Below are 26,944 nucleotides of genomic sequence, written 5' to 3' on the forward strand. Positions count from 1 at the left end.
CCATTGTTAACATAGCAAGGCCTGACAGCTAGAATGCTGGAAAAGGCAAGAAGTGAAATAAAACAGATGTCAAGAAAAAAACATCTCTCAGCTTGTTTGGGCAAAACCGAGGAACCAACTACCAAAGGGAATATGTTTCTATTTCTTACTGACTCCGGGGAGCTTTGGGATAATATATTTTGATATTATTCTCTTCCCCAAAGGTAACCATCCCATATTTTATTCCAAACTCAAGACAAATCAAGTGACCATTGTCTAAACATCCTCATTCTGGTGAAATGCAATTTTTTCCTTTGTGACATTGCTTCTAACATATGGGGAGCAATGGCCTTTCAGGAAGTCACATGTTGAGAGAAATATTCTATGGATGCTCCAGTTTTTAACTCACACATGCCCACCACTGATATGAAAGACCCTCCTATGGGCACTTAGAGTTCTCTGTCAAAAATGATCCTTCAACAATATTAACGGAATTCTAACTGTATCTTATTCTCCCCAAGCTCATGAGAAGGTGTTCTGCAAGAAGCCGTTATTTCATGAATTCTGTTGTAGGATCATCAAAGACACTGGGGATGAGAAACTAATTGGAGCTTAAAAATGAGTATAATACAATCAAATTTCTAAAACTAGCTGTGAACTAGAGAAGATAGTAAAGAATTCTTCAGTAAACCTTCACTATTCAACACTAATCCGCAGTTAGTCTGCGTTTGCCACCAGGGCAGTGAGCACACAGGTTCTTCCGTGTTACAACACAAAGACCAACACACATGCTGTGCATATTTGTGCACAAGCTTTAGCCTAGGCATTGGCAAGGCCAATGTGTGTGTGTGTGTGTGTGTGTATATATATATATATACATATATATATATATATATATATATATATATAATCACTAAGTACTTTCAATATCTTCATAGATTTTTGAGCAGTAAGACTTAAATTTTTATCTTTTTTGCTTGTTTCCATAAATTATATGTCTTGTCCATCTCTCAGTCCACATACAAAGTAAATGAAAAAATCAGAATTATAAAATGACCAGATAGTTTATTGTCATAAAGTTAATATTCTAACTGTGTTTGGTGCTATTCAGATTTAGGCTTTATGACTTTCTTGAAAGTAAACCCAACCTAAATAGCATGCACACAGGACTTGTGAACTTCACCTCACAGACATACTGTGTGAAGGTTAGCTTGTTACTTCAGAAACAGAAAACACCTTTTTCTCATTTCCCTTCCACGTTGTGAAGTCATTTTGACATCACTGAGAATGTCAAAAACCTCAGGAGACGTGGAGATACCATAGACAGGAGATGGTCCTCACTCACTCGCCTCTCAGCAAATGTAAATTTTTCCTTTATCATGTGTACAATCCGAGTGATGAAAATGCAAACAATTGGAAAAGAAAAAACTCAAAAAGTTTATTTAAAAATAATGATGATCTACAAGGGGAGCAAATGGAAGAGAATCAGTGAGAAAGAGAAACTGTGAAATTGAACTTAAACAGCAGCCAAATGCCCAGATGCATAGATTTGACAGAGAGAAAGGAAGGACAATACACATGCTCAAAAAGATATTTATTTTTGATGTGTAAGAATCATAATCACCTACTGCTGTGTCCATAGGCTGCTCATTCTGGTGGCTGAGATTATTTAGGTAGTATGCTATGTACCATAAATCACAGTCTTTAAATAATAGTATTTCAGGTTATATATTTTTTGATACAAATGCCATAGATTGATTGAAAATTCCGTATTTCACAGACAAATATTTGACATAATGAAGCAATTATTATGGCGTATAAAAGCCTGGGCATTAAAAACAAATCAAATGTGGTTTTAGTAAGATTGAGTTGTCTGTAACACACACACACACACACACAAACACACACACACACATATATACACCATACATATATACATATTTCATACACATATTCATAAATATACATACACATACAGATATATACACGTACATATCACACACATACACATACATCATAGACACAACATATATTTTATGTATATGCATAAATATGCTATGCATACACATCCAGATAAGCATGCATATACACACCACACACATATACATATTTTATACACACACATATATATACATAAATATATATCATAGTACACTTACAGATATACACATATACATACACATATATAAACACATATCAGACATATACATACTATAAACACACATCTTATATACATATATATGTACATGTGCATATACACATATTAACACATGTATAGACACAGAGACATGTCACACACATACACATACATCATTCACACACATATATAATATACATACATTTCACAACACACACCCATGCATATTGTACATACATATATGTACACATACATCACATACACACATTAATAATTTAAGTCATTGCCTTATAGCCCAGAAAAAATCTGAATACATTAAACATTAAATTTTGTAAAATAAAACTCTGAAAAGACTAAATAAGCTTATTTATAAATATTTATCTATAAATAATTGGGGTATTAGAGGTTACAGAGAAAGAAGAAATTTAAAATGCTAAGAAATATACTATGCTAAATAAAATGCAAATAATATAGTCGGATAACAAAAATTGTAAACCCCCCAAAGTATTTTCAACTTCTGTGAAAGAAAAGTAAACATTATCTATAAAGTTATAGAAGTAACTAAGCAAGTAGCTCAAAAATAAGGAGTGCATAGCTGACATACACCACAGAGATCTGCGACTCAGTGAGATGCTACTTCAAGTCATTGTGGTGGATGCCACGGCATGCTTCCGCGTGAGAACTACTTCGTACAGCTCTCTTAACTGTTTGTTTAGTTGCTGGCCGCTGACAGTTTGCAGCTGAACCTCTCTTTAGAAATTGCCATTAGCTGGGAAGAGACACCTTGCCCTGGGTCACACTCCCACCCTGGCACAGTCTCTGTCTGACGATTTGCCCGTTGCAGAGGTAGGACTCCGCCATCCTGCAGGATGGTGGGTCAGTAGCAGGGCCAGTTCTACCTCTGACAGCCCTGCGAACTGGCTCAGGCTCAGCTGTTCCTCCACTCAGTTCTGCCGCTCAAGCTCACAGCCCTCCTCGCTTGTGTTGTTTCTCACACTGTGCTTTAAAAAGAATCTTGAGAACATGCTGCAGAATTTGCTTCCTAGAGATCCCTTCTTACCATCCCTCCGCTGAGCAACACAAGACCCCGGCTTCACACAATTCTCTAGAGCAGCGATTCTCAGCCTTCCTAATGCTGTGACCCTTCGGTCCAGTTCCTCGTGTGCTCCTCATAAAACTGCTTACTTTCTACTTATGACTGTGATTTTGGTACTGTTATGAATCATAATGCAAGGATTTTCAGAGATGTTTGCCAAGGGGGCCTTGACTCACAGGTTGAGAACTGCTACTCTAGTATTTGGCCAACCCTTTCTCTTCGTTCAGATTTATTTCAATCTTTGGCTAGCTCTGGCCACTGTCAAGATGGGAAGTCCTGCATCAGCTTAGAGGTCTGTAAGAAATTTGATCACGTTGTTTAACGAGTATCCCAAGAATGCCCCTTCTAGAATGTGTGAACATTTTTCTACGTGACAGCGATTGCCTGATATGGTCTTAAAGTTTGAAATCCCCGGTGTCACCTCGAACCCTTATAGTTTCTGTTTTCTTTTGAATGATCTAAGCAACCGTGTTTTTACCTCTGTTTCAAGAATTTCTCCTAGCCTTTTTGCTCAAGAATTTCTTGTTCATTAACTCTAAGATCCGGGGAAAAACCTCAGAGTCATGACAGCAGGCAGGCTAGGTATTGTGAAAGAAAGTGCTGTCAAGATTGGGAAATAGAGGAACGGAACGGCAGTTGACTGAGTCCGTGGGAGTTTCCTGCTTACCAATGCATCTCACTTTAATTTTTAATTTTTGTAATTCTTCCTGTGTTGCTACATATTCAATTATTTCCCTCTATACTTAAATAAACACACATATTCTCCTTTCATTCTCATGGTAATGGTTTGAATCTATTTATGAAATTTAAAATAGTGAAATACAGCGATGCATTTGTAATTTTCTTTATAAAGGAATGTGTTTGACATTCTACTGCTTGGTAATGTTCAAAGCTGTTCTACTCAGAACAGTCAGGAAATAGAACCAACCTAAATGTCCTTCACCTAATGAATGGGTGCTAAAATCATGATGCCCATACACGGTGGAGTATGATTAAGTGTAAATGAAAATGAAATAATTAAATCGGCAAATAAATGGATAGACCTAGAAAGGATTTTATTGAGTGAAGCCACTCGCACCTCGAAAGGCAAATGTCTCATGACGTCTCTCATCGGCAGTTCCCAGATCCAAATTCTCAGAGGTGAACACACAACATGCAGGGGCCTCATCAACCCGGAAAGTGTCAGGGGACCACAGGTGCGTGTTGGAGGTAGATTGAGGAATAACAGAACCTCGGTGATAGGAAGCGACAAACAAGGAAACACACAAAACCAGGACACACCTCAGACTGAGGAGGAGGGCAACACACAAGGAGGGACAAAAGACAAATAACATGAGGTTGTGTGATAATGCCTCCAGGGATGTTATTATTTTAAATTGACCTAAAATCACACAGTATACAACACATGTAGGTATATGTGTTCCCCCACAGAAGTAGATAGCCGGAGGAGCTGTGCGGAAAAAAGGGAGAGTAAGAATGATGTAATTCTATCAATTAAAACATTTAAGATGAAATTCATAATTTTAATAATTTAGAAAAAAAGCCTCATACAAGATATGCATATTTTTAAAATTTCAACTTGAGGAAAGAAACACATTGGTGAGTGTGGTCTTTCTCACATTAAGAGACTGAAAAAGGCAGTGAAACCTGATGCTAACAAAGGCAAGATGGGAAATCTTATCAAATGGTAGTGGATGAAGAAGTTGCATTAAGATTTCAAAACATTTTTGCTAAAAGGCACAAAAACATTAATAACTCCTCATTGAAATTTTCTCAAGGAACAAACATATATACATACATATATATATATATATATATATATATATATATATATATATGTGTGTGTGTGTGTGTGTGTGTCATCCAGAGGTATATATGTATATAGGTATATATATATATATATATACATGTATACCTCTGGATATATATATATATATATATATATATATATATATAAATATACACATGTCCTTCCTAAATAGTCTTAACTTAATACCTACATATCATGATACATGTGAATATGTATAAGGTGGGCTGTGCTCCCAGCTTTATATATCACAAAACTGTCAAGGGTTCAATCAGAAGAATCACTGACAGACACAGTGGTTGGAGTAAAAGTCAGGATGTTAGCACTGACTTTCTCCCAGTGGTGAGGATGTAGTTGCTTTTACAATGTTTGTACTTTTGACCACCTCAATCGTTTTATCCTAGGCCTATAATTAACAAAACGTCATAAATACGAAAATATTTGAAGAGCAAATAGATACTTTAAAAACCCAAGCTTTTCACAGGAACCTCCCCCAATGAGGTATTATTAAATTAAGGAAGGTATTCTCTGGTAATCCGCTCACTAGACCGCTAATCAAAACATCTGTGTTTCAAAGCTTGTTCTGACAGTTCCTGGCCCCATGCCTTTGTTCTCACTTGCTTACTGAGTACTTGATAATAGGTGGTTTATTTAATTCCTGTAAGCTTCAGTTTTCACGTCTTTAGAAAGATTCTAATGAGTATTTCACAGGATTGGTGCAGGGATTAAATAACTATAAAAGGGAAGCTCTAGACAGCAGCCTCCTCGACACCCTCTAGGTGTTCCATCCATGTTTGTTGAAGGTAAAACAGCTGGTTGTTTCCACCACTGGAAATCACATTTTTACACTCTCAGCTCTGGGTCACAGTTTCCCACTCAGACAAAAGAGTATCTTAAAGATGTTGCACCTCAGGATGACAGCCAACTGAGGAGAGGGCTGCAGCCAGGGCACCCCATCCTGTCTGAAACCTTCTCTTTTGTGTTTTCATTTGCTTTTCCCTTTCTCTTAGATGTTTCATTGTTACTGTTTGTTTGCCTGACTTGGAAAATGAGTTAAATGAATCCCCACAAGACCTGTCTTTGCCTTGGCTTACACATGTATTAACAGCAAGCTTTGATTATTATATGTTTGACATGCTATCACTGAGTAGAATGATTTAAGATAATTATTTTTACTCAAAAAATGAGGACTACAAAAATTAAAAATTAAAAAGGAGGGCTATCTGCATTCACTCCCACCGAATGACAGACATTTCAGACATGGTAGTTGCAAAGAACTGCAAAGCAGAAATTAATCCCACTCCTGTGGAGTTCTGAGGATGTTCAGGGCAGCAGATCTCATTTAGAACCCTCCTTTGCCATCTATTAAGAAGTGAGCATGGCAGAGTTGGCCATGGGGGAGGCTTTTTGATTCTCAATTCCTCTGAACATTGTCAGTGTTTAATCAATAGCTAGTCTGGGCTTCATTAAACGTGTGCTTTCTGTTCAAGGTCCTCTGGATGGGGAAGGTAGAGGGAATTGCTCAGTTTTGCTATAAAGTGCAGAAAAGGTGCCTACGTTCAGGTTAGCCTGCTCAAAGGAGACAGAATTTTAAACCATCGTGTATTAGAAGAGACCTGTTTTAATGGGTCGTGTGGAATATCAATTATTCTTGATCTCATAATTCTTGCTTCTGTTGCAGGGTGTACCCTACAGAATCTGAGTCGGCATGTACTAATTTATGCTTGCTACAAGAAGAGTTAGCAAATATGTCAGTCATGTTGTGCAGCTAGCCTGCTCTCCCACATCCTAAATTTTGTAGTTCAATGATTCCATCCAAGTTTAAATTCTTTTTACTATGGGCTTAATCAAGGATGTAGCGAAGCTAGGACAGACTGTCTCAACATTTGGAGTGCAGATAAAGAAGCCAACTATGGATTCTTTCCTTCTGCATTTTAATCCATTGTTCTCAGAACTGCATGATACAGCATGCTCACAAGCCAGAATTTCAAACCAAGAAATGAAAAAATGTCTTTAACCACAGGATCTCATGGAAGTTATAATGAGAAATGAAGATTATTAAATCATTTTCTTTTATAAATAAGGCCAAGTTGAAATTAGACTTCTTCCTGACTTAAGTACTTTTAAAGTGGAAGTTTCTAGAATCAGAGCTTTCTCTATAGAGAAAAGAGGGCCAATTAATCAGGCATAGTATAAAAATTAATTTGCACCATTTTTTACGGAATTTGGGGAAAATGTTGAAATCTCAAACTTTCTGTCCAATATATAATATAGAAAATGTTGGAAGCAAAAGTCAGTCAAAGTATTCCCTTTCAATTATTAAAAGTTTGAATCAGGTACTATATTAACTTTTAAAATAAATAAATATGGATTCTAGGATACTGAAGAGGGAAGCCAGAAAGTCATAATTTATGCTATTGGTTTTAATCTATAAATATCATTATGTAAGAACCAACTTGATAAGAGTATCTGTAAAAATGAAATCATATAATAAAAAGTCTTAAACTTCACAATATCAAATAAGACTGAGTCCTGAAATGCTTTTATGTTCTTTTATAAATCATAGAAGTCTTTCAAATAAAAGAACAAAGGTTTATGACTTGATGTAAATTCCATCCATTAGAGAGTGTATCTAAGTTATTATACAAACTTAGATAAAGTTAACCTTGATATTGTGTGAAAACACCAACTGTAGCAATTTATAGCCTTTGCTGGTTTTTTAAAGTAGCCACTATCTCCTCTAAGATTCACGACTTCAATTAGCCCTGGGTAGCTGGCTACATTTCCATTACTGGGCATGCTTTAACTTTTGATAGATGAGTCTTTAGTCAAATCAGAGAGCTGTTGGTTACAGCAAAGGTATGTGTGCCAATAGTGCACCCTTGGTGTTAGGTGCTATTTTGCTCTTGTTATTATTATGTTTCAGAGGCATTGATGTGAGGTTGGACTGTTGATTGTTTCCCTGTAAGGCTGCATGGTGTCTTCTATGGACTTAGTCCTCATGTAGTTGGCTTTCAGGCCAGGAGTAGTTCTGGGGCCTCTGGGCCCTGTGTCTGAAGTGCATGGTGTCTTCAGGTATAGGGAAGTACTCTACACTTCTGTGGCAGCTGAATAGAAATAGTTTATAATGTTCTAAGAGGCTGTTAGACAGCCATGGCCAACAACTCAGAAGAGGGTTGCTTTGTGGTTTTTGTTGTTGTTTTTCAAATGGTCTTTGCCTTTTGGTCATCAGTTTAGATGGGAAATTTTTGTTTAAATAGGTATTTTTATTCATACACAGGCTTTGTGCATTATAGGTTATTTTTTTAATTTTTTTTTTGCAGGAGGTGGTAAATAATAGTATGTTTGATTCTTTTTGACCTTTTCAGACACCCTTTCTGTCACTTCAATCTTCTCCATCCTTCTTCTCCACTTGCCTTCTTTCTCTTCTCTGTTTTAAATACCCCTCTACATGTACTTTATGCTAATGGTAACTAGTACCATTTCAATGTATACTAACAAACCTCTAAAAGAATTAAGTACTGACAAATATATATTCATATAGTGTTATGCCAAAATGCCTTTAAAATTTGTACATGTATCTCTCTTTTAAAAATAAAGTTGTGATAGAAAAAAAGAATGGTAACTCTAGGCTCATATATTTAATATGTAGGCAGAATGATTGTAAGACACAGGGAAATGGAAGTTCACAGTAAGATTTTGTATCATCGGAATGTCAAGCTAACTCCAAGAAGTTTCCCCACCATAGCTGTCCATGGAGCTGAAAAAGAATGACATCAATAGAATTTCTAATGTGAAAGGGGAAAAACACAACTGGTTTTCCAATACTAAATTTTCAGCTCTGAAAACTTACATACAAATAACATTATACAAAGTGAACAGGATGTATTTATAAATTTAGGAACACACACACACACACACACACACACACACACACACACACACACACAAACCACAACCACCACAACAACAACTAAGGAAAAAATGGCCATAAATTTGAAAGAACAATGGGGCTATGTGGGAGTATTTTAATAAAGAAAAAGTAAAAATTATTAATTATATTATAATCTCAAAACTATTTAAAATATTTTGTAATCATTATGATATTGATATTTTGTACAATAAAATGTATACTTCTGAGCTCCCACAGGGAAAAAAATTGTAACTGCTGGCACTCAGTATCATAATGGGTGTCACATTCTCAAGGTCACTCATCAGTCTAGTCTTTATATGTATGTGTGTGTGTGTGTGTGTATGCCCAGAACACACATGCATGTGTTCACTTGGAGATCTTATGTGTGTACATATTCTTATGTCGATGTCCACGTGTGTGGATGTGCCCATGGACTGTATTTGTGCAGGGAGACTGACATCAGACATCCTTGCTAATTACCACGTACTACATCATTGTTTGAAAAGGAACTCTCAATTAACCTGTATTTTGACCAATTTATCTAGACTAGTTGGGCATGAACCCTTGGGATATGCTTGTTTCTAAGTCCCCAGTACTGGGATCACAAGTGCATGATGCATGCCTCTCTTTTATTGTACTTTCTGAAGATCTAAACTCAAGTCCTCAAATTTGTGTGGCAAACAAAGTCATTACTCCAGCTTCAGTATTTGCAAACTAGATTTGCAAACAAGAATTTCTTTATTAGGCACTGTAATTCTGCAGATGCTTAACCTATTTACCACATGCACCAAGATGAATCTTTTATAGTCATTTCCTTCGTTAAAAAGCCTTAACAATAAAATTCTGACACCTCACTCTTAGTAGACATTTCTTTCTCTTTGTTTAACCACAACGATATCTAACAACTTAGCCTAACCCCAAAAACCTGTTCTGTGTGTTCCACATAAATAGAATTGATTCAGATAATTGGCCAATTAGAAGGTTAACTTGCTACATCTAAACAGAAATACAATGTGGTATCTATTTAATGATCCAGATTTTATTTTTTTAATAGGTAAAGAAGACCTCCTTAAATTCCAAAGCTGGACATGAAGTAAGACTCTAGATCACCATGGTATATAATCTAGGAAGAGAGAATTTCATCACAATTACACAGCAGATATATCCACTTTTTATCTGGGTCCCATATTTATCTCAAAACGTATAAGTCATCGCTCAGTCTGCTCCTCTAGGACATTTATTTTGAGAGGTAATTTATGTAGCTGCAAACACAAGTCTTATTCGGAAGCTATGATATTAACCCCTAGTGCATCCCAAATCTAGTGTGCAACAAATAAAGATAATAATATATGCCTTTGAGGATTATTGTGAGAGCTAGAGATAATATTTTAAACTGTAGTAAACATTAATGCTGATGGACATGACCAAAATTGCATGCCAAGCACAGTTATCAGAATTCTTGAATGTTTAATCTCTGTAGTTGTTTAAATATCTGAATGTGTTATGGGACTATGCTTGTTCAATTACCCATGACATGTAAGCTCAGAGGGCTGAGCCCTGAAGATAGCTGCTGATCTCAGGGAATTGCCTATATCCTAATATTTCTCATCAGTAAGCCTGCAGGAGCAGAAGACATGTGGTCGTGCAGGTTAGATCAGCAGTGAGTCTTGCTATGTGAGTACCATGATTGGGCTTTCAGTGTAAGAGTTCTTTGTGGTTCTTGTCTTCCTCTTTATCCACTGCTCAAATTATAACCCAAATTAGCTCTTTGTTGCCTTTGTCTTCCAACTTTGACCTTCAGAACTGTGTACCAATTTATGGTTGGTTTCATGCATTATTCCTAATATTCCTGTGTGTTTTGGTTGGAGATGTGAGTGAACTCAAACCATCCTTTGCCATCAACTCTCATTGGTAATTAATGAGCTGCAGACTTGACGCACTGTAGAATTTTAGCTATTTTTTCTACTCTTACAATATGAAAAGGAAAAATCTTTGCCCTCTTGTCATGGTGTCTCCCTTTGTCAGTGACAATGATAAAAGTATTCCTATGAAAATCATTCATTGGTTGGTATAAATACACCTTTGGTATAGATTGGGTGGTAAGGATTATTGCCAATTTTATTGATTTTTTTTAAATCACATTTAGCTTTGTATAAACTTACATAGAGAACTTGAGGCATTATGCACAAAAAATTATACAAAGTAAAAGAAAAAAATCTATATCATAATTACCAGGAATAATGTTTAAACAAAGAGAAAAAAAACAAGAATAGCCATTGCAGAAAAATAACTGAATTAAAATTGTAAATTAAGAATATAGTTTAAATGGAATCACTTTAATTAAGAATTCAATGTTTCTTTCCAGTTTCTGTGAAGCCAAAGCCAAGCACCATAAACTTTTTAAATCTAATTAAGAAAAGATCACAAGGCAGCAAAAATGTCCATTTCCAAACAAAGCAAACACTTTTGCAGGAATTTTTTTTTTATATATTTGGAACGCTGATTTCACACAGCGACACTAGATAAAATACCTTGCTTCTATCACAGTTGCAGAGATTAAAAGCAACATAAATCTAATGTGAGACACAGGCAAGCTGAAGCCTTTATCACCCTCTGTGAAAGCCTTTGTGATAAATTTTTTAACGATTTTTTATTTTAATTTTTATTTATTGTATGCCTCTGCATGTGCATGTACATATATGTGCAAGTCCCTGGGGAGGCCCGAGGAGAGCATCAGGTCTGCATACATGGGGTTACAGATGGTTGTGAACTACCTGACATGGGTGCTGAAAACATAACTGTTTTTTTGTTTTGTTTTGTTTTGTTTTACAAAGCAGTAAACTCTGATCTCTCTCTCTCTCTCTCTCTCTCTCTCTCTCTCTCTCTCTCTCTCTCTCTCTTTCTCTCTCTCTCTCTCTCGCTCCCCTGTTAGAATTGTATCTTGGCTATGTGAAGTCATATAAAATGATATTTCAAAGATTCTATGTATCTGAAATTATGCCTAAACCTCAGTTCATCTTTATAGAATTACGGCCAGATAGTTTTCTTAACACATACCAACATTCCTGTTTTGTTTTGTGTGTGTGCCTGCACACACACACACACACACACACACACACACACATACAAACATACACACAAACACACACACAAGTGACCAGTAAACGCCAGACACACAGGACCAAGTTCTACCCTTAGCCAACATGCAGGAAAGTGGTGTCACTAAGCCCATCCTCCCTTCCTCCATTTGCATGCTAAGCTGCCTTCTCCATATGCATGTCTCCATGGCTGGTTCCTTTATCAGGATGTAACCCAAATGCAGCCCCACATGCCATGGTTCTCTTATTTGGAGCTGAGTTATAGATTTTATCGACTGAAGCAGCTATTTTGTCAAAAAAAAAAAAAAAAAAAAAAAAAAACTTTAAACTAGTAAGGTGGTGGCTCCATTATTTAGTGAACAGGGATGTAGGTCTAGGAAGCCTTCTCAGAAAAAGTGATTTCAAACTGAATATTAAAAGCAAATTAGGTAAAATGAGGTGGAAAATAGATGAGGAGAAAAAGCTATTGAGGAGCAAATAGCGTAGCACTGGGTGTGTGGAATTGGAAGCTGCTGTTCATTGAGGGACCTGAGAAGTCCCCATGTGATAGGACACAAAATAGAAATGTCAAGTGTGGTAGCTGTACCCAGAAGTCAAAACCAGAAACACACTAACCCACTGCGGGGCTTAGAGATCAGTTTTACGTGCTATAAAGAAAAAAATATGTGTTTTTAACAATTTTGAAGTTACAAAAGTTTTAAAGAAAGCTCAGCTTTCTTTCTTATAGAACCCATGTCTACCAACCCAGGGTTTTCTACCCACAATGGGCTGGCCCTACCCCTTGAGCACTTGTTGAGAAAATGCCTTAGAGCTGGATCTCATGGAGGCATTTTCTCAACTGAGGCTCCATTCTCTGTGATGACTCCAGCTTGTGTCACATTGACACAAAACCAGCCAGTATACTCACTCTGTAGTAATTCTAGCATAACACTAAACTCCAGGTTCATCAAAAAACAAACAACAAACAAACAAACAAACAAAAAAGCAGTCATAAAATAACATGGAGAACAATTGAAGAGGAAACCGTATGTGGACCTTTGTCTTACAAACATGACCACACAGGAAAGAATTCACACAAACATGTACATATACGTGTAACACACACACAAACAAACACACACACACACACACACACAAGAAATATCACTGTGACTATGAAAATAGTCAACATACCATATTACAACAAGCGTGATGCCTGCTTAAGTTAAGAGTCACTAGAATAACTGTTGCAGTCCCTATGAGTCTAAACAAGACGGGAGTCTAGAGTTGAGTTGAGATGGGAAGTGTGCACCCATCCCACCTAGAAGCTATCTCCAACTGACAGTCACTCACAAAGAAATAATTAGGTTTATTTTTTTTTAAGTGTATCTCATTGGGTACAAATCACCTTTGAGGGCAGGGTAAGCCCACGCCTAAGAGTAAACTGCCTATATAAACCAAACTCAGTGGTATATTTTGAGGATGTTTCTTTGTGTTGTCTCATAATGTTTTGTCTGGGCATATCACTAAAAAGCAGTTACCTTTTATCCCGAGCTAGTGCCAGCTCCCGTGGGGCCATCTGTCACTGTGGGGATTCACAGCTCCATACATACATGACTCCACATCCATTAACTTATCAAACAGGTTTATATGTTAAGTTCTCAATCCACAGACCCTCTACACAATAAGCTTACAACCAAATATGGACAAAGATATAAACTGCCCATCTATATGTGACAAATTAGACCAATGGATACACTTAGAAATAATCATGACAACTTTATCATGTTAGAGATGTGCCAAGAGTAACATACACATCTGCCTCCATTTCCTACTTTATCAATCTTCACCTACCATCTCTTCTTCCACTCTCCTAAACCTTTTCCTGCCTACCTCTCTACTGTCCAATCATATGTCACCTTAATATATATGCATATGTATGATATATAATATATATAATCTTTTGTTTATATATTATAGCTACCAGTTTTCAATATGTATGGTTTGATCTTTAATGCAAACATGTCTGTCTGCATCTATGTGTTCTTCTTGTGCTTTTTCCTTGACTCTTTTGTTTGTTTTATCATACACTGGTTTATTTTTTATTTTATTTTTGTTTCTTAAATATCTATTTGTATTCTAATAAGAAAGAGAGAGAAAGGGTATGGATTTGGATGGGTAGGAAGTTGGGAATGAATTGGAAGGAGTTCAGGGAGAGGAAACTACAATCAAAATATATCACATGAAAAAAATCTAATGAAGAGTCTATTGCAATAAGCCTTTTATTAGAGCTTAAATAGACATTATCAAAAGCACTCATAGTATAGTTGATCCATAGATAGGACTGTGGAAGAAAGACCACTGCTTTGAGTGGACTGTAGGTAAATGGTGTTCTAGAGATGGGAATTGTGGAAGGCTTTATTTGTGGGACTGTCCAACAATGGGGATTTGCTGACTCAGTGTGTTTGCTTAAAAGGAGGAAGGTCAGCTTCAGAGCAATCAGGCTTTACAATGCAGAATGATATCCACTGGGTGGGGATCAGGCATTGGATCCACATGTGGCTCAAAGTGGACAAGAAACTACCAAAAGAAAAGGTGCTGCCTTGGGCATTGTAGAAAGTAAAGTGACATAAGTGAAAATTTTACACAGAAGGGAAAAAAGGAGTCCAAGGTGGCAATGTGAAGATGATCAGGGCATTAGGTGTAGGGCAGAGGTCCGAGAATCCAAGGAGGATGCTTTTGAATTATCACAGAGACAGAGAACCAAGAGGAATTTGTAAAGCAAAAAATGGGCACATAGACCAGGACCAAGACCTCTGAGATGAAAAATCAAAAGAAAGTACTCCCTGATTTGATTCTGTGTAATTTCTTAATAATTTTGCCTTAATCTCCATGTAGGGTGGGTTTCTGCTTCCAAATTACACTTGTCAGAATGGCTAAGATTAATAACACAAGTGTGAGCTCATGCTGATGAAGACATGGGTCAAGGGTGTCACTTCTCCATTATTGGTGGGAAAGTAAATTTGTACAGCCACTATGAAAATCAATGTGGTGATTTTTCAGGAATGTGGGAGTTGGTTTACCTCAAGATCCAGCCATACTACTCTTGGACATAAAACCAAATCATGATCCATCCTACCACAGAGATCATTTGCTCAACCATGTTCATTGATGCTCTATTCACAATAGTCAGAAAGGAGAAACAGTGTAGATGCCTCTCAACAAAAGAATGAATAAAAAAATGTGGACCATTTACACAATGGAATATTAGCCAACTGTTTAAAACATGAAATCATGAAATCTGGAAATAAATGAAAATAATAAAAATAAATCATTCTGAGTGAAGTTTCCCACAACCAGAAAGACAAATAAACTATGTATTCACATATAGGTAGAAATTAGCTATGAAATCAATGATGACCAAATTACAATCTGAGAACCAAATAGGTTATGCATGGAGTAAGGGATTTGGATGGTGTAAATCTTGTTAGGGAAGGGAAATAAAATAGATGTTTATGGAATGATGACAGGATCTGGGGGATCAAGTGGAGAATTGGACGGAAGGGAATGAAAAAGAGAATACAGGAGAATAGAGCTAAATTTAAGGGCCATTTGATGTATAGTAGAGAACCTGATACAGTAGAAACACATTATATATATCTTATTTATGTCCAACGTATATGAAAATTATTTAAATAATGGGAGATACAACCCCAACTGGTCATCTCCTTTCAACATGTGAAGTGTCCAGTACTGAGATTAGGTTACATGTAATCGAGTTGTTGGCCAAAGTTGTCCTATGAGAACCCCCAAACAACCAAGGCTGTTGGCTATTGCTAAGGTCACAGATTTCTGTCCACAAATGGACAGCATGGTACCATTGCTGAAAACAATACCTACACAATTAACTGAACTTGGAGATGTCAAGCTGATGCCTACATAAAGCCTTTCTCTCAAGGTTCTAGCATCTTTTGTACTGGAGGGCACTCTGCATGCTACCAAAGGGAAACATGAGCACTAATTCAGCCACAGTCCTTTTAAGATATACTGTTACCCTTCCTGCAAGACGTTCTAGGGCACAAAGTCTGTGAAAGTACTGAGCCAATAGCTGGTTTGAGTTAAGGCCCACTTTACGAGCTGGAACTCATTTCAAACACAGCTTGGAAAACCAAGAATCTGAGAATAAACAGTGCAGGAACCTAGCGTAAAACCAAATACTACTGTTTAAAAGTTTTCAGTGATAAAATGACGAGGATGATTTTTTTTTTTTTTTTACTCATAGATCAGGGCCTGGCTCAACCATCATCAGAGAAATTTTTACTTGCATCAGATGAGAGTTCAGAGACCCACACAGTCAGATAATGTGCAGGAATGTTGGAACACTCAGCCTTACATGGGATTTCTCCATCAACACCTCCCTTCAAGGTTCAGTGAACCACCCACACCCTGAAATGTAAGACCCAGATCGGATATGAAGGACACCAAGAAAACAAAACCCTCTAAATCAATATGATCAAAGCTCAAATAAACTTCCAAATCCCAAGGAATCCTGAGGCTTTATGCATCTATACTAGGTTGTTTTTGGATGTTTTATGGATTCTAATTTAGTGTTTTATTGGATTCCTGAGCATGTGAATTAGTGACTTTAGTTCTTGTGCCTTCTTTTACGCTCTTTTCCTACTTTTGGATTGTTTTGTTTAATTGTGATATCATATATCATAGTTTATTTTCTAAATTGTTTGTTTTCTGAGAGACAAAAAAAGAGTGATCAAAGTGGGAAAAGAGATAAAGAAGAATTGGGAGAATCGGGAAAGGAACTAAAACCAGGATATATTTATTATATGAAAAAAATCTATTTTCATGAAAGGAAAATGGAAGATGAGGAGGAGGGTAGGATGGAATAAACCCAGGTGTAGAGTTCAGTTTATAAAACAGTAAATAGCACATGTTCCCTGAATAAAAAGACAGAAGCTAGGATAAATCTCCAAATTTCTAAGTTGGATTAACTGACCCTTAGCTAAGAATATGATGTTATATAGGAAACAACTGAATTCCACTGAACTCCAGTTTTGACACCACCACACTGGGATTGAATATAAAGCATCCCATCTCTCTGACGCTGAATTTGAGTTTGCATCTTTTGCTGCAATTGAATATTTTCAAATACTCATCTATTGTTCTCTGAGATGCTGGAGAGTGTGAAGTCAGAGATCAAGGCAGCACTAGTTGCTATCTACTGATGACTTACCTTTTGTATCCTCATGGAAAGCTGTGTGGGACTCCTTCAGAATCACATTGATTACATTTAGAAACACTACACCCAGATTGCCTAATCACAACGTCCTAGCTCTTGATATGATAATCTCAGAGGTTATTATTTCCATACAGAATGTACAACATGTATGCATTCATAATTCAACCACATAGATTTACAAAAAGTATGTGCAAGATGCTATATACCTCATCGATACAAATTCAGATGTACTGACCGCCTGTTATTGTATTTAGTACTATGGCTATGGCCAACCAGAAGCACCAGCTAACACATTCTGAATGCTGCTGCTGTGTAACACACACACACACACACACACACACACACACACACACACACACACACACACAGGACTTTATCTGTATCATCACTTTTTCTTACAGGCTCCATTCTGATAAACTGAACTATTTATAGACAACGAACTAGATCAAACCACATAATCTGCATATAAGATAACCTTGTAGTAAAGTTGTTAACATTTTTAGTCTGAAATGAAGCAACAGATACTGTTCCAATATATATTCTTTTCAGAGTATCTCCCCCTCAAATCCCAAGTATCATGACACATATTCACAAATGAGGAATGTTAAGCTAGCATGTTACATTTTCAGTTACACACAATTAAAACTCTCTCATGCTTGGATTTCTACACTGAATATATACTTCATTGGGAAATGATGGAGTAGACACATAATAACTAAAAGTCATTGGTCTGAGCCATGGTTTACTGGGGAATCTGTTGTGCACCAGTTATGAGTTTATTGTCTTGAAAGTTTATCTTATGTGGTAGTTGTTGCACAGTGAAGTATGAAGTCATCTAGGCAACACAGGAAAAATTGATTGCTCTTTATATTAAGTTTTTAAATGTGACATTGCATGTATCAAATATTTCATATGTTGAATAAGAAAATAGCATAAAATATAAATTAAGATATGTAAAGGGAGCTTCTCCTTAGAGAGAAAGGAGATAATGGATTTGTTACGAATGGAGACTCTATTGACAACATTTCACCATTTAGTGTTTATATGTATATGAGAAATATGTGCATTTTTTCTCATGTGTGTTCGTGTGCGTATGAGTGTATGCTTGTGTGTGTGTGAGTGTATATTCATGTACATGTGAATGTGTGTTTGTTTGCATATTCCTGTGCAGGCATATATGATCTTTTTTTATTTCAACCAAAGGCACAGAAACTAGAGATTCTCATGTTGCTATTCCTAGAAATTTCTCATCCCAGCATGGTCCTTAAAGAACCTCTCTTGTTTGTTCAGTTTAAGCTCCACAGCCTACTTAGGTCTCATCCATAATTACAGGCATTCTTTGTGTGTGTGTGTGTGTGTGTGTGTGTGTGTGTGTGTGTGTGTGTGTGTTTGTGTGCGCGCCTGTGTGTGTGTATGTGTTTGTGTATGCGTGTGTGTGTGTGTGTGTGTGTGTGTATTGTATATATTTTTTTATGAGAGACATGTTTATGTATAATGTATGTTGAATTTTGTGAATTGTTTTCTGATATTATTAGAGATAAAATAGACCATGCAGAGATGACACAAACTCTAAGTATCAGAGGGACAAATGACATGCATTAAGATCACACAGCGCTTTTCTTCAGTCCCTGATCCACTCTTTGTCCCTGTATTTCCTCCTGTGAGTATTTTGTACTCCCTTCTAAGAAGGACCAAAGCATCTACATTTTGGTCTTTTTTCTTTTTCTTTAGCTTCATATGGTTATCCAGAGACTGCCTCACTTGGGGATTCATCTCATATACAGCCACCAAACCCAGTGACTATTGCTGAGGCCAAGAAGTACTTGCTGACAGGAGCCTGGTATAGATGTTTCCTCAGAGGCTCTGCCAGAGTCTTATCTATACAGATAAGGATCCTTGCAGCTAACCATCGGACTGAGCAGGAAGACCTAAATGGAGGAGTTAGAGAAAGGTCTGAAGGAGCTGAAGGGGTTTGCAACTCCATGGGAAGAACAACAATTTCAACCAACCAAACCCTCCACTCCTTCTCCCTTCCCAGCTCCCAGGGACTAAAACACCAACCCATGAGTACACATGGAAGAACTCACGTCTACGGCCACATAAGTAGCAGAGGATCGCATTGTCTGGCCTCAATAGGAGAGAAGCCCTTGATCCTGTGAAGGCTTATTCATCCAGTGTAGGGAAATTCCAGGGTGATAAGGTAGGAGTGTGTAGGTGGGAGTGAGAGGAGCCATGGAAGAAGGGGAAAGGGAATAACATCTGGAATGTAAATACATAAAATATCTAATAAAAATAGTAAGAAATAAAAAAAATCATACAGCTCTTTAACAGTGGGCCCAGAATTGGGACTTCAATCTCTCAAAACTGTCAACCTTCCATTCCTAAGTCTGAACTCTAAGGGAAAAAAATGTAAAAAAAATGAGAATGATTCTCATTGTTTCTGATACTTGAGTGGACAAAAGATACTGAATGGATCTTAATACTTAACACTAAATGAAAACTTGAGAAAATTTTTATCTTTTCCAAAGGCCACACGATGGGGTGAGGAGGCAGAGGGAAAATATTCCTTAAATTCAACTTTCAAGGACTAAATTTAGCATCTACCATGCTAAAGTGCTTAATATGGCAAGGGTAATGAATTTGATAATGACAGAGAAATGCCATCAATCTGACAAACTAAACAAGTTTTTTAACCTGACATAGACCTGTTCAACACATCAGCTGTCATCTGAAATGAATTCTGTTTCTAATTTCTCTTCATAAATAATGCAGCTAATTGAAAGGTAGTTACAATGAAGTCTTTAAGCTCCTTCTCCAATACGAAAGCAATCTTACTGCATTGCTTAGAAGTTTCTACTCCTCACAGGAAATAAAATCCAGACATCCTAGATCAAAGAGCTGAAACACAAGAGAGCCTTTGTACAAATGTCAGTACATCCAATGGTTTTCTTATTTTCAACTTTTGAAAAATTTAGCATTATCTTAAAATAGAGAACTTATAAAAAGCTCAGGTAAGGGTGCTCAAACTCAGAAACTGACTAAGGACACCACTTTTTAAGGTTCTTAGTTGTATAAATATAATATCTCTGATGCCTAATATCTGTATGTTTATAATTAATTAAAATATAGCAGTGACATTTAAATATTTCTGATTGAAATGTAACAATGTGCTATCTACACAAAACTTTACGGTAGAAAGCTGTGACTCCTTTCCAATGGGAATAAAGAGGAGCTAAGAAAGAAAGATGTACACTCACTATTGTGTGTAAGTGGCATGGAGAAATAACCATTCTGAAGACTGATGAAGATAAGAACCCACTTTTCTGAGGTGTTCCAGTGTGGACACCAGTGATTGCTTTTGTTACAAGTAGAACTACTAATGGCTTGAGTGCTAAAGGTGCAAAAAAGAAAAAGAGATCTATGGAAGGATTGAACTTTTCAGCGACTTAATTATTTCATCTCAATGAGAAGACCTATTTCAACAAATAACCAGAGGAGGAAGGGCATGCTTATAAATGGATGTCTGAGTTGAACATATTTCCAAGGTTGGTATTAAAAATGGAAATTCAAGACAGATTTTTAAGTGGTTTGCCAACTTAAATTCAAAGGTTTACAAGTTACTAAAAATGTGAATTATATAACTAAATACTAAAAGTCTAGGTAATTTTCATTAGTATCTAGTCCCTATTCATTAAAAGTCAGTCAGTGAAAATAGGTGCTCTCATCCCATATTATCCTTTAGGCTCAATTATATATCTGTCATTATATAATTATAATGATTATAATGATAAGATAAGAGTCAAACTAAAACATACAGAGAAATGCTATGTTTATGAAAGAGAATATTGCCAAAGTTCCAAAGGTTGTATCTCCTGCACAAGTTCATATTGTTCCCTAATAAATAAATTCTTCTGGCTGAAGCTCTAATGTTATTTATTATTTGGTGTTAAATATTTAAATAATCCTCGAGAGTGGGCCATGTAGTGCTCTAAGTAGTTAACAGTAATTTACTTTCCTTGGAAGTAGAAACCATGGATGCAGATTAGAGGAGATACAAATGAAGGAGAAAAGAAAAGAAAAAAAAAAAAAAGGAAGGAAGGAACAAAGGAAGGTGCAAGCTATGTAATGTCAGAACTCTGCTCACCAGAACAGCACAGCAATGAGCAGGGAAATCAAACTCAAAAGAAGCCAAAGGGAGCTTCAGAGAAAACATCATGGTCAATGGTATCAAAGGCCAAGAAGAGAATATAAAAGACGAGTCTTGGATAGGACACAACACTCTTGCTGCCTTTTGTCTGACCTGAAACTTCAGCTGCTTGTATATGTGTATAAGAATATTAACTATATACATATAACGAAACATATGTGTGTTATGATTTATTCTTAAATACATGAATAACATGACATTTGGGAGAATGCTTTTGGCTGGAATCGCAGAGAAAGTTTAACAAATGGATGACATTTAATGTGAAACACACTAAATGGAGTTTGCAGACAGAGTTGGGGATGAGCTATATTCTTGTTTCAGAGTAAAGTACTTAAAGCTATCTATCAAGAACCATGTGTGTGTGTGCTTGTGTGTGTGTGTGTGTGTGTGTGTGTGTGTGTGTGTGTGTATTTAAGTTTACCTATGTGTGTGGAAGTTGATGTTCATTTGTGTGCATGTGTTTGTGAAGGCCAAAGTAAAACCTCTGGCACTATCTTTAGGAAATCTATCTATTTCCTTTCAGGAAGGGTCTCTCACTGGCCTGGAGTCACCAACTAGATCAGCCCCATTGAACCCCTGGGATTATACTGTCTTCCCAGCAACCAGATGTGAACTGTGAGCATACATCACCATGCTGCAAAGTTTTAAATGTGTTCTGGGGCTTTAACTCCCATTTTCATCAGCATTTTAGTGACTGAGCTACCATCCTGCCCTGGATTCTTATTACATAGAGGATCAAAGAAAGGAGCAGTCACCGACCAAACGTGCCTCATACAGATGAAAGTTAAGTACATAAGACAGCACACTGGCATAACTTCACATTTTCCCATCATATATACCTTTAAAGACATATCATCAGCTAAATATCTAGGATATTTTGGGGTGTCGTAAATAAACACATAGAAGAATTTAAGGGAAAGTAAGACTTTGCTCAATTTTTGACCCACAGATGTTCGCTGAAGCTCCATATTGTATTCTATCAGCAGTCCTAACAAGCCGTTATGGGAGCTAAGTAGCTGATACATGCCACATTCTGTTACCTTTGCCAACTGTCATACACTCCTTTTATAAATCTCTGTGTGACCTTGTGCTTCTGACCGAGGCTGGGGCACAGTGTCAGCCTGTATGGATATATGATGACAAAGCAATGCTCTTGCAGATGAGGTCCTTTTCTGGTAAGAAGCATCTTCAGCTCCATGTGGTGTCATCATCCTTACAGCAGCACAGGTGTTTTAAAGCACATGTACAAGGGGAGGAATATACACAACGAAGTGAAGGGAGGAAGGTCAAATGCATGGAAGTCATCAAGTTCCAATGGCATGTTGCTGTCCTCTTTTCTGTGGGTCTTTGAGTTTTATGACAAATGTCTGCTTTGCTACAACCTCAGGCATCACTCTGTCTTCTGCCAGATAAAAGCCTTGAGAGAAACAGGGACTAGTGGGATCACATCAGTAAGTAATGTAAGCTTGTAAGTGGCTCAGGCAGGGGCATTGGAAGTTCAAGGCCAGCTTTGGCTACATTACAAGAACTTGCCCTGAAACTAGAAATCAGCCAATTCTTAATTTCTGTATTAAGGAAAACTACCTTCCTACAGTCTAATCCCAAGCACAGACCTAAGTGGGCCCCTTCTCTACAGGCTTCTTTTTGTACCTATAATGAGAGCATATGGATGTCCTGAAGGTTCTATGTCAACATTTAAACACAAAGTGTTTTCAAAGTATGTCTTCCACAACCTTTCTCAAGGTTGATGTTACTGTGCTGCTAAGAAACTTTACAACAGTTTTCCTGTGACCAAACTTTTGTGTATGTGCTCATCAAAGGCATCAAAACCTCTGCCACAGCAAAGTATTTCTATCCAACAGCCACTGTAGATGCCAGCCCAGGTGTCGGAGCTTTGACCTGTGTGGTCAGAGTTTACATTTCACATGAGTTTAGTTCACTTGTTAGTTGTATGAAATGAATTTTGTTTATATACAGTGCTTGATTTCTGAGTAGAAAGATCCACATACAGAGCATAAAGTAAGGAGTGACTTTACATATATGCAGTTTAAGGACTAGAAATGGGTAAGGTAAACCATATGTCCTAATTGAATAGATACTCAGTTTTGACCAAAAATTATTAACATAATAACCATGATGGGAAAGAAGCGAAGAGAGGCTTGTGGGGTAGCTAATAACTGCTAAGAGTTTAGTGAACCAAGTATAGCCCTGGCCTAAATTTAGCCATGTTTGTTGTTTAATTCTCCCCTTCACAATGACCTTGTGTTTCAGATTCATATAAACCACTAATTCAAAAAACAATTCCATATTACATAAAAAGTTTCACTAGCTTAGTTTGTGAAACTACTTTTCCAACCAATTTCTCATTTGCATGTCTCAATTTCATGCCGCCCCTGCCCAACTGTGATTTGGAACTTTGGGCAGTGTTTTAAAGGGATGTTAGTAGCACATGACTTAGAAATGGAAATGCCATTGATACTGAGAAAAAAAAAAGCTTCCATGAAATAAATGTGCTAGGGCCATGGTCCTAACATGTGTATTTTCTGTGCCTACCCTCATGCTCAACTGAGTTCCGGAATATTAGGGTCTGACTTCTATTGTAGCTTCAGTTGACTTTGAAAATGATCCCCTTGTCCGGATCCATTTGTTCTCTTCCTCTTTTAAAACCAGCATCTCTGTTCCTTTGCTTGGGTCTCCTTCCAGACATGCCAGCAAGAGCCAAATGTATGTATTGACCCTAAAACACTAATGGACAGTGGTGGTTTATAACCCATGGTTCACACTGCAAACTACATGTAGTAGCACATAAAATACATCATATGCTACTAATAACAGGTAAACAAAGAGGACATGCTCACTAAAACTTATACAAATAAAAATGTCATTCAACTGTTCTATACCAGGTGCTATGTTGTTCATGTAATGATTATTTTAAACAGGGGCCTGAGATAAACTTGGAAACCATCATGTCAGGTGAGGATCAAGGCTTGGTAAAAAATAAAAACACTTTTACACAAATTATTTCAGTGCAAACATGAAACACTGATGATCATACAAGGAAGGTGGTTTTTTAAAACTCTATTTCTTTTTATTTTCAAAAGTATTATTTATTTATTTTAGGAAACCTATGAATTTGAAATCATTTAAACAAAGAGATAAATGATCATTTTATTGCTCCTAAATTACATTTAAGCACACTTTGTTGCAGAATTAATATTCTATAACCTATATTCAATATATCATAAGTACCCTTGGGTAACATCAACTTCTTTGGCATATAATTTCTTATAATTTTTTCAATGACAGAGCTTTTGATTTGAACTCATTTTTGACTATAGTTCTACATGAGAATACCACAGATAGTAATTATCATCGTTTAAAGTTCCCCATCATTTCAGCTTTCTTTCGTGCTTCTAGTGTAAATAATAAATAATGATTTTATAGTTTTCCAAATATGCCCAAAATTATACACCATAGAAATAATCACATATTTGGAAGATCAAGTTGTGCTTGCAAACATCTATTTCTGCATTTCCTTCTCCATCTTTGGCTATCCGTTAATAGCAAAATGCCTTTTACATCCTACAATGAGGAACTGAACTCAAATGCCATCAGCTTCTACAGATAATTTTTTAACAATAGAGAAATCTTCCTCTTGTGCCCCTTGAGTAGGCAGGTTGATTTTCATTGAAAATGGCTTCAAGCTGGATATAATATTTACTCACTTATGCAGGTACGTGCATCAGCATGGGGTCTGTATCCTGTGTCACACTCACAGTGGAAGGTGCCCAGAGTGTTAATACAGCGCTGCTGGCAGCCTCCATTGGCGACCGTACACTCATCCACGTCTACAGGAGAAAAACAGATGGCCAGGATTACAATGTCATTCCAATGTCAACTTCAGAGAAGTGGTACAAATATATCTTTGATACACAGTATGCGTTATGTTGTACAAAAGCACCACCTCCACTCCTACAAATCTATGCTTGTTTGATCCATTTTTCTCTATCACATAAACAAGAAAGTGTAGATGGAAATGCTATTCAGTTTCTTGGGTTGTTTATTTGCTTCTTCTTTCGAACAGCCACCATAAACATTGTGATTGTCTCACAGTTTTCTGTTCTTCACACACTGGCTAATTAGACAGACCTTAGATAAAGAAAAGTCCTTGGGGAAGGAAATGTGGAGAAGAGAATTGCAATCAGCTACATACGCTAGGAGATAAACACCTAGTTTTGGTCGGATCACACTGAACAAAGGCAGTAATGGAGTTAATACCTTGAGTCACCTTCTCAGGTGCTACAGTAGACATCAAAGTAAAGAGCTGGCTCAAACGGAACCATGGCTTAATGTACTCAGAAAAATATCAATACATTGGACCCACTAATTCAGCTTCTTGGTCAAAATTCTACACGTGATCTTAGCCAAAAGACCAAGAAGTGATAAAAGGCCATTCTCTGGAACACTGTTTTTGTATAAGAGGTTGCTTAATCACTTTTAGAATAAAATGGAAAATATTCTAGAAAAATTCACAATTACTTAAGTTTTATTATTAGCAATAAATGCCACTGGGATACACAAATACACTATTGATTTCTCATTGAAAAAATCATTTCATTTATCTGCACTTATAGTTTGTTTTGCCTTGTGTAATTACTAATTAAATATTTAAAATTAAAAGAGGACAGATTTTAGGCTGTCCATAAGTAAAAAAAAATTTTTAAACTGTCTTGTTTGGAGATTTGTATTAGTAGAAATTAAGACACGATAGGAGATGCCTGCAGTCCCCGAGGTCTGGACTTTAAAGCGGGAGAAATTTAAATTCCATGTTAATATAGGTTGCATAATAGAAGGAAGGGAGGAAAGAAGGAAAGGAAAAAGGGAGGGAGGGAGGTTGGGACAGAGGGAGGAAAGCATCATGTACCATTTCACAGTTACAGTCATCTCTAGTTTGGGCTGTGGACTTGCCAGGCATAATCAGATTCTTATCAACCTTCAACTCAGACCTTCTGGAAAATATATTTCACATGAACAGTCTTTGCTAAAATATGAGTCACCTACTAGACAGTTAGCTTTAACTTTTTCCTATGGCACAGAGAAAACACACCATGCTGGTGACCATCACTGTAAATCTCAATGTCTAGATCTCAGGCCTGGTAAGGAAGATTTGACCAAAGGTAACAAAAGGGCTTTTACCCTACCAGGCATTGATTCTGTCTCTTCTAAAATGGAAGTGACACTATATTTCCCAAAATTCAGTATATCTTTTGAGAAAAATAAGATATTCTGAATACCATTCTAATATTTTGAAAGTAAATTTTATTTCAGAGATAAGAATCACTGACATGTCAAAATGTAAGCGTTTTATTAAATTCCGAGTCTGTGATATCTTGCTTCTAGGGTTTTTTTTTCCCATATAAATTGACGATAAAACAGAATTGTCTATTTGTTACCTCTTCTTTGTGTAGAGATTT

General features: G+C 36.7%; 1 protein-coding gene across 1 annotated transcript in view; it reads right to left on the reverse strand.

Moving 5' to 3' along the window:
* Window positions 1-26,944, reverse strand: part of LOC308430434 (EGF-like and EMI domain-containing protein 1) — a gene marked incomplete at both ends in the record, with an annotated part of 682,839 nt that overhangs the window by 229,187 nt on the left and 426,708 nt on the right. The window contains 1 exon segment of the mRNA XM_080929594.1: window positions 25,196-25,318. Coding sequence (XP_080785720.1) covers window positions 25,196-25,318 — 123 coding nt within the window.

The sequence above is a fragment of the Micromys minutus genome, assembly GCF_963924665.1.
Source record: "Micromys minutus genome assembly, chromosome: 15".
Taxonomy (NCBI): Eukaryota; Metazoa; Chordata; class Mammalia; order Rodentia; family Muridae; genus Micromys; species Micromys minutus.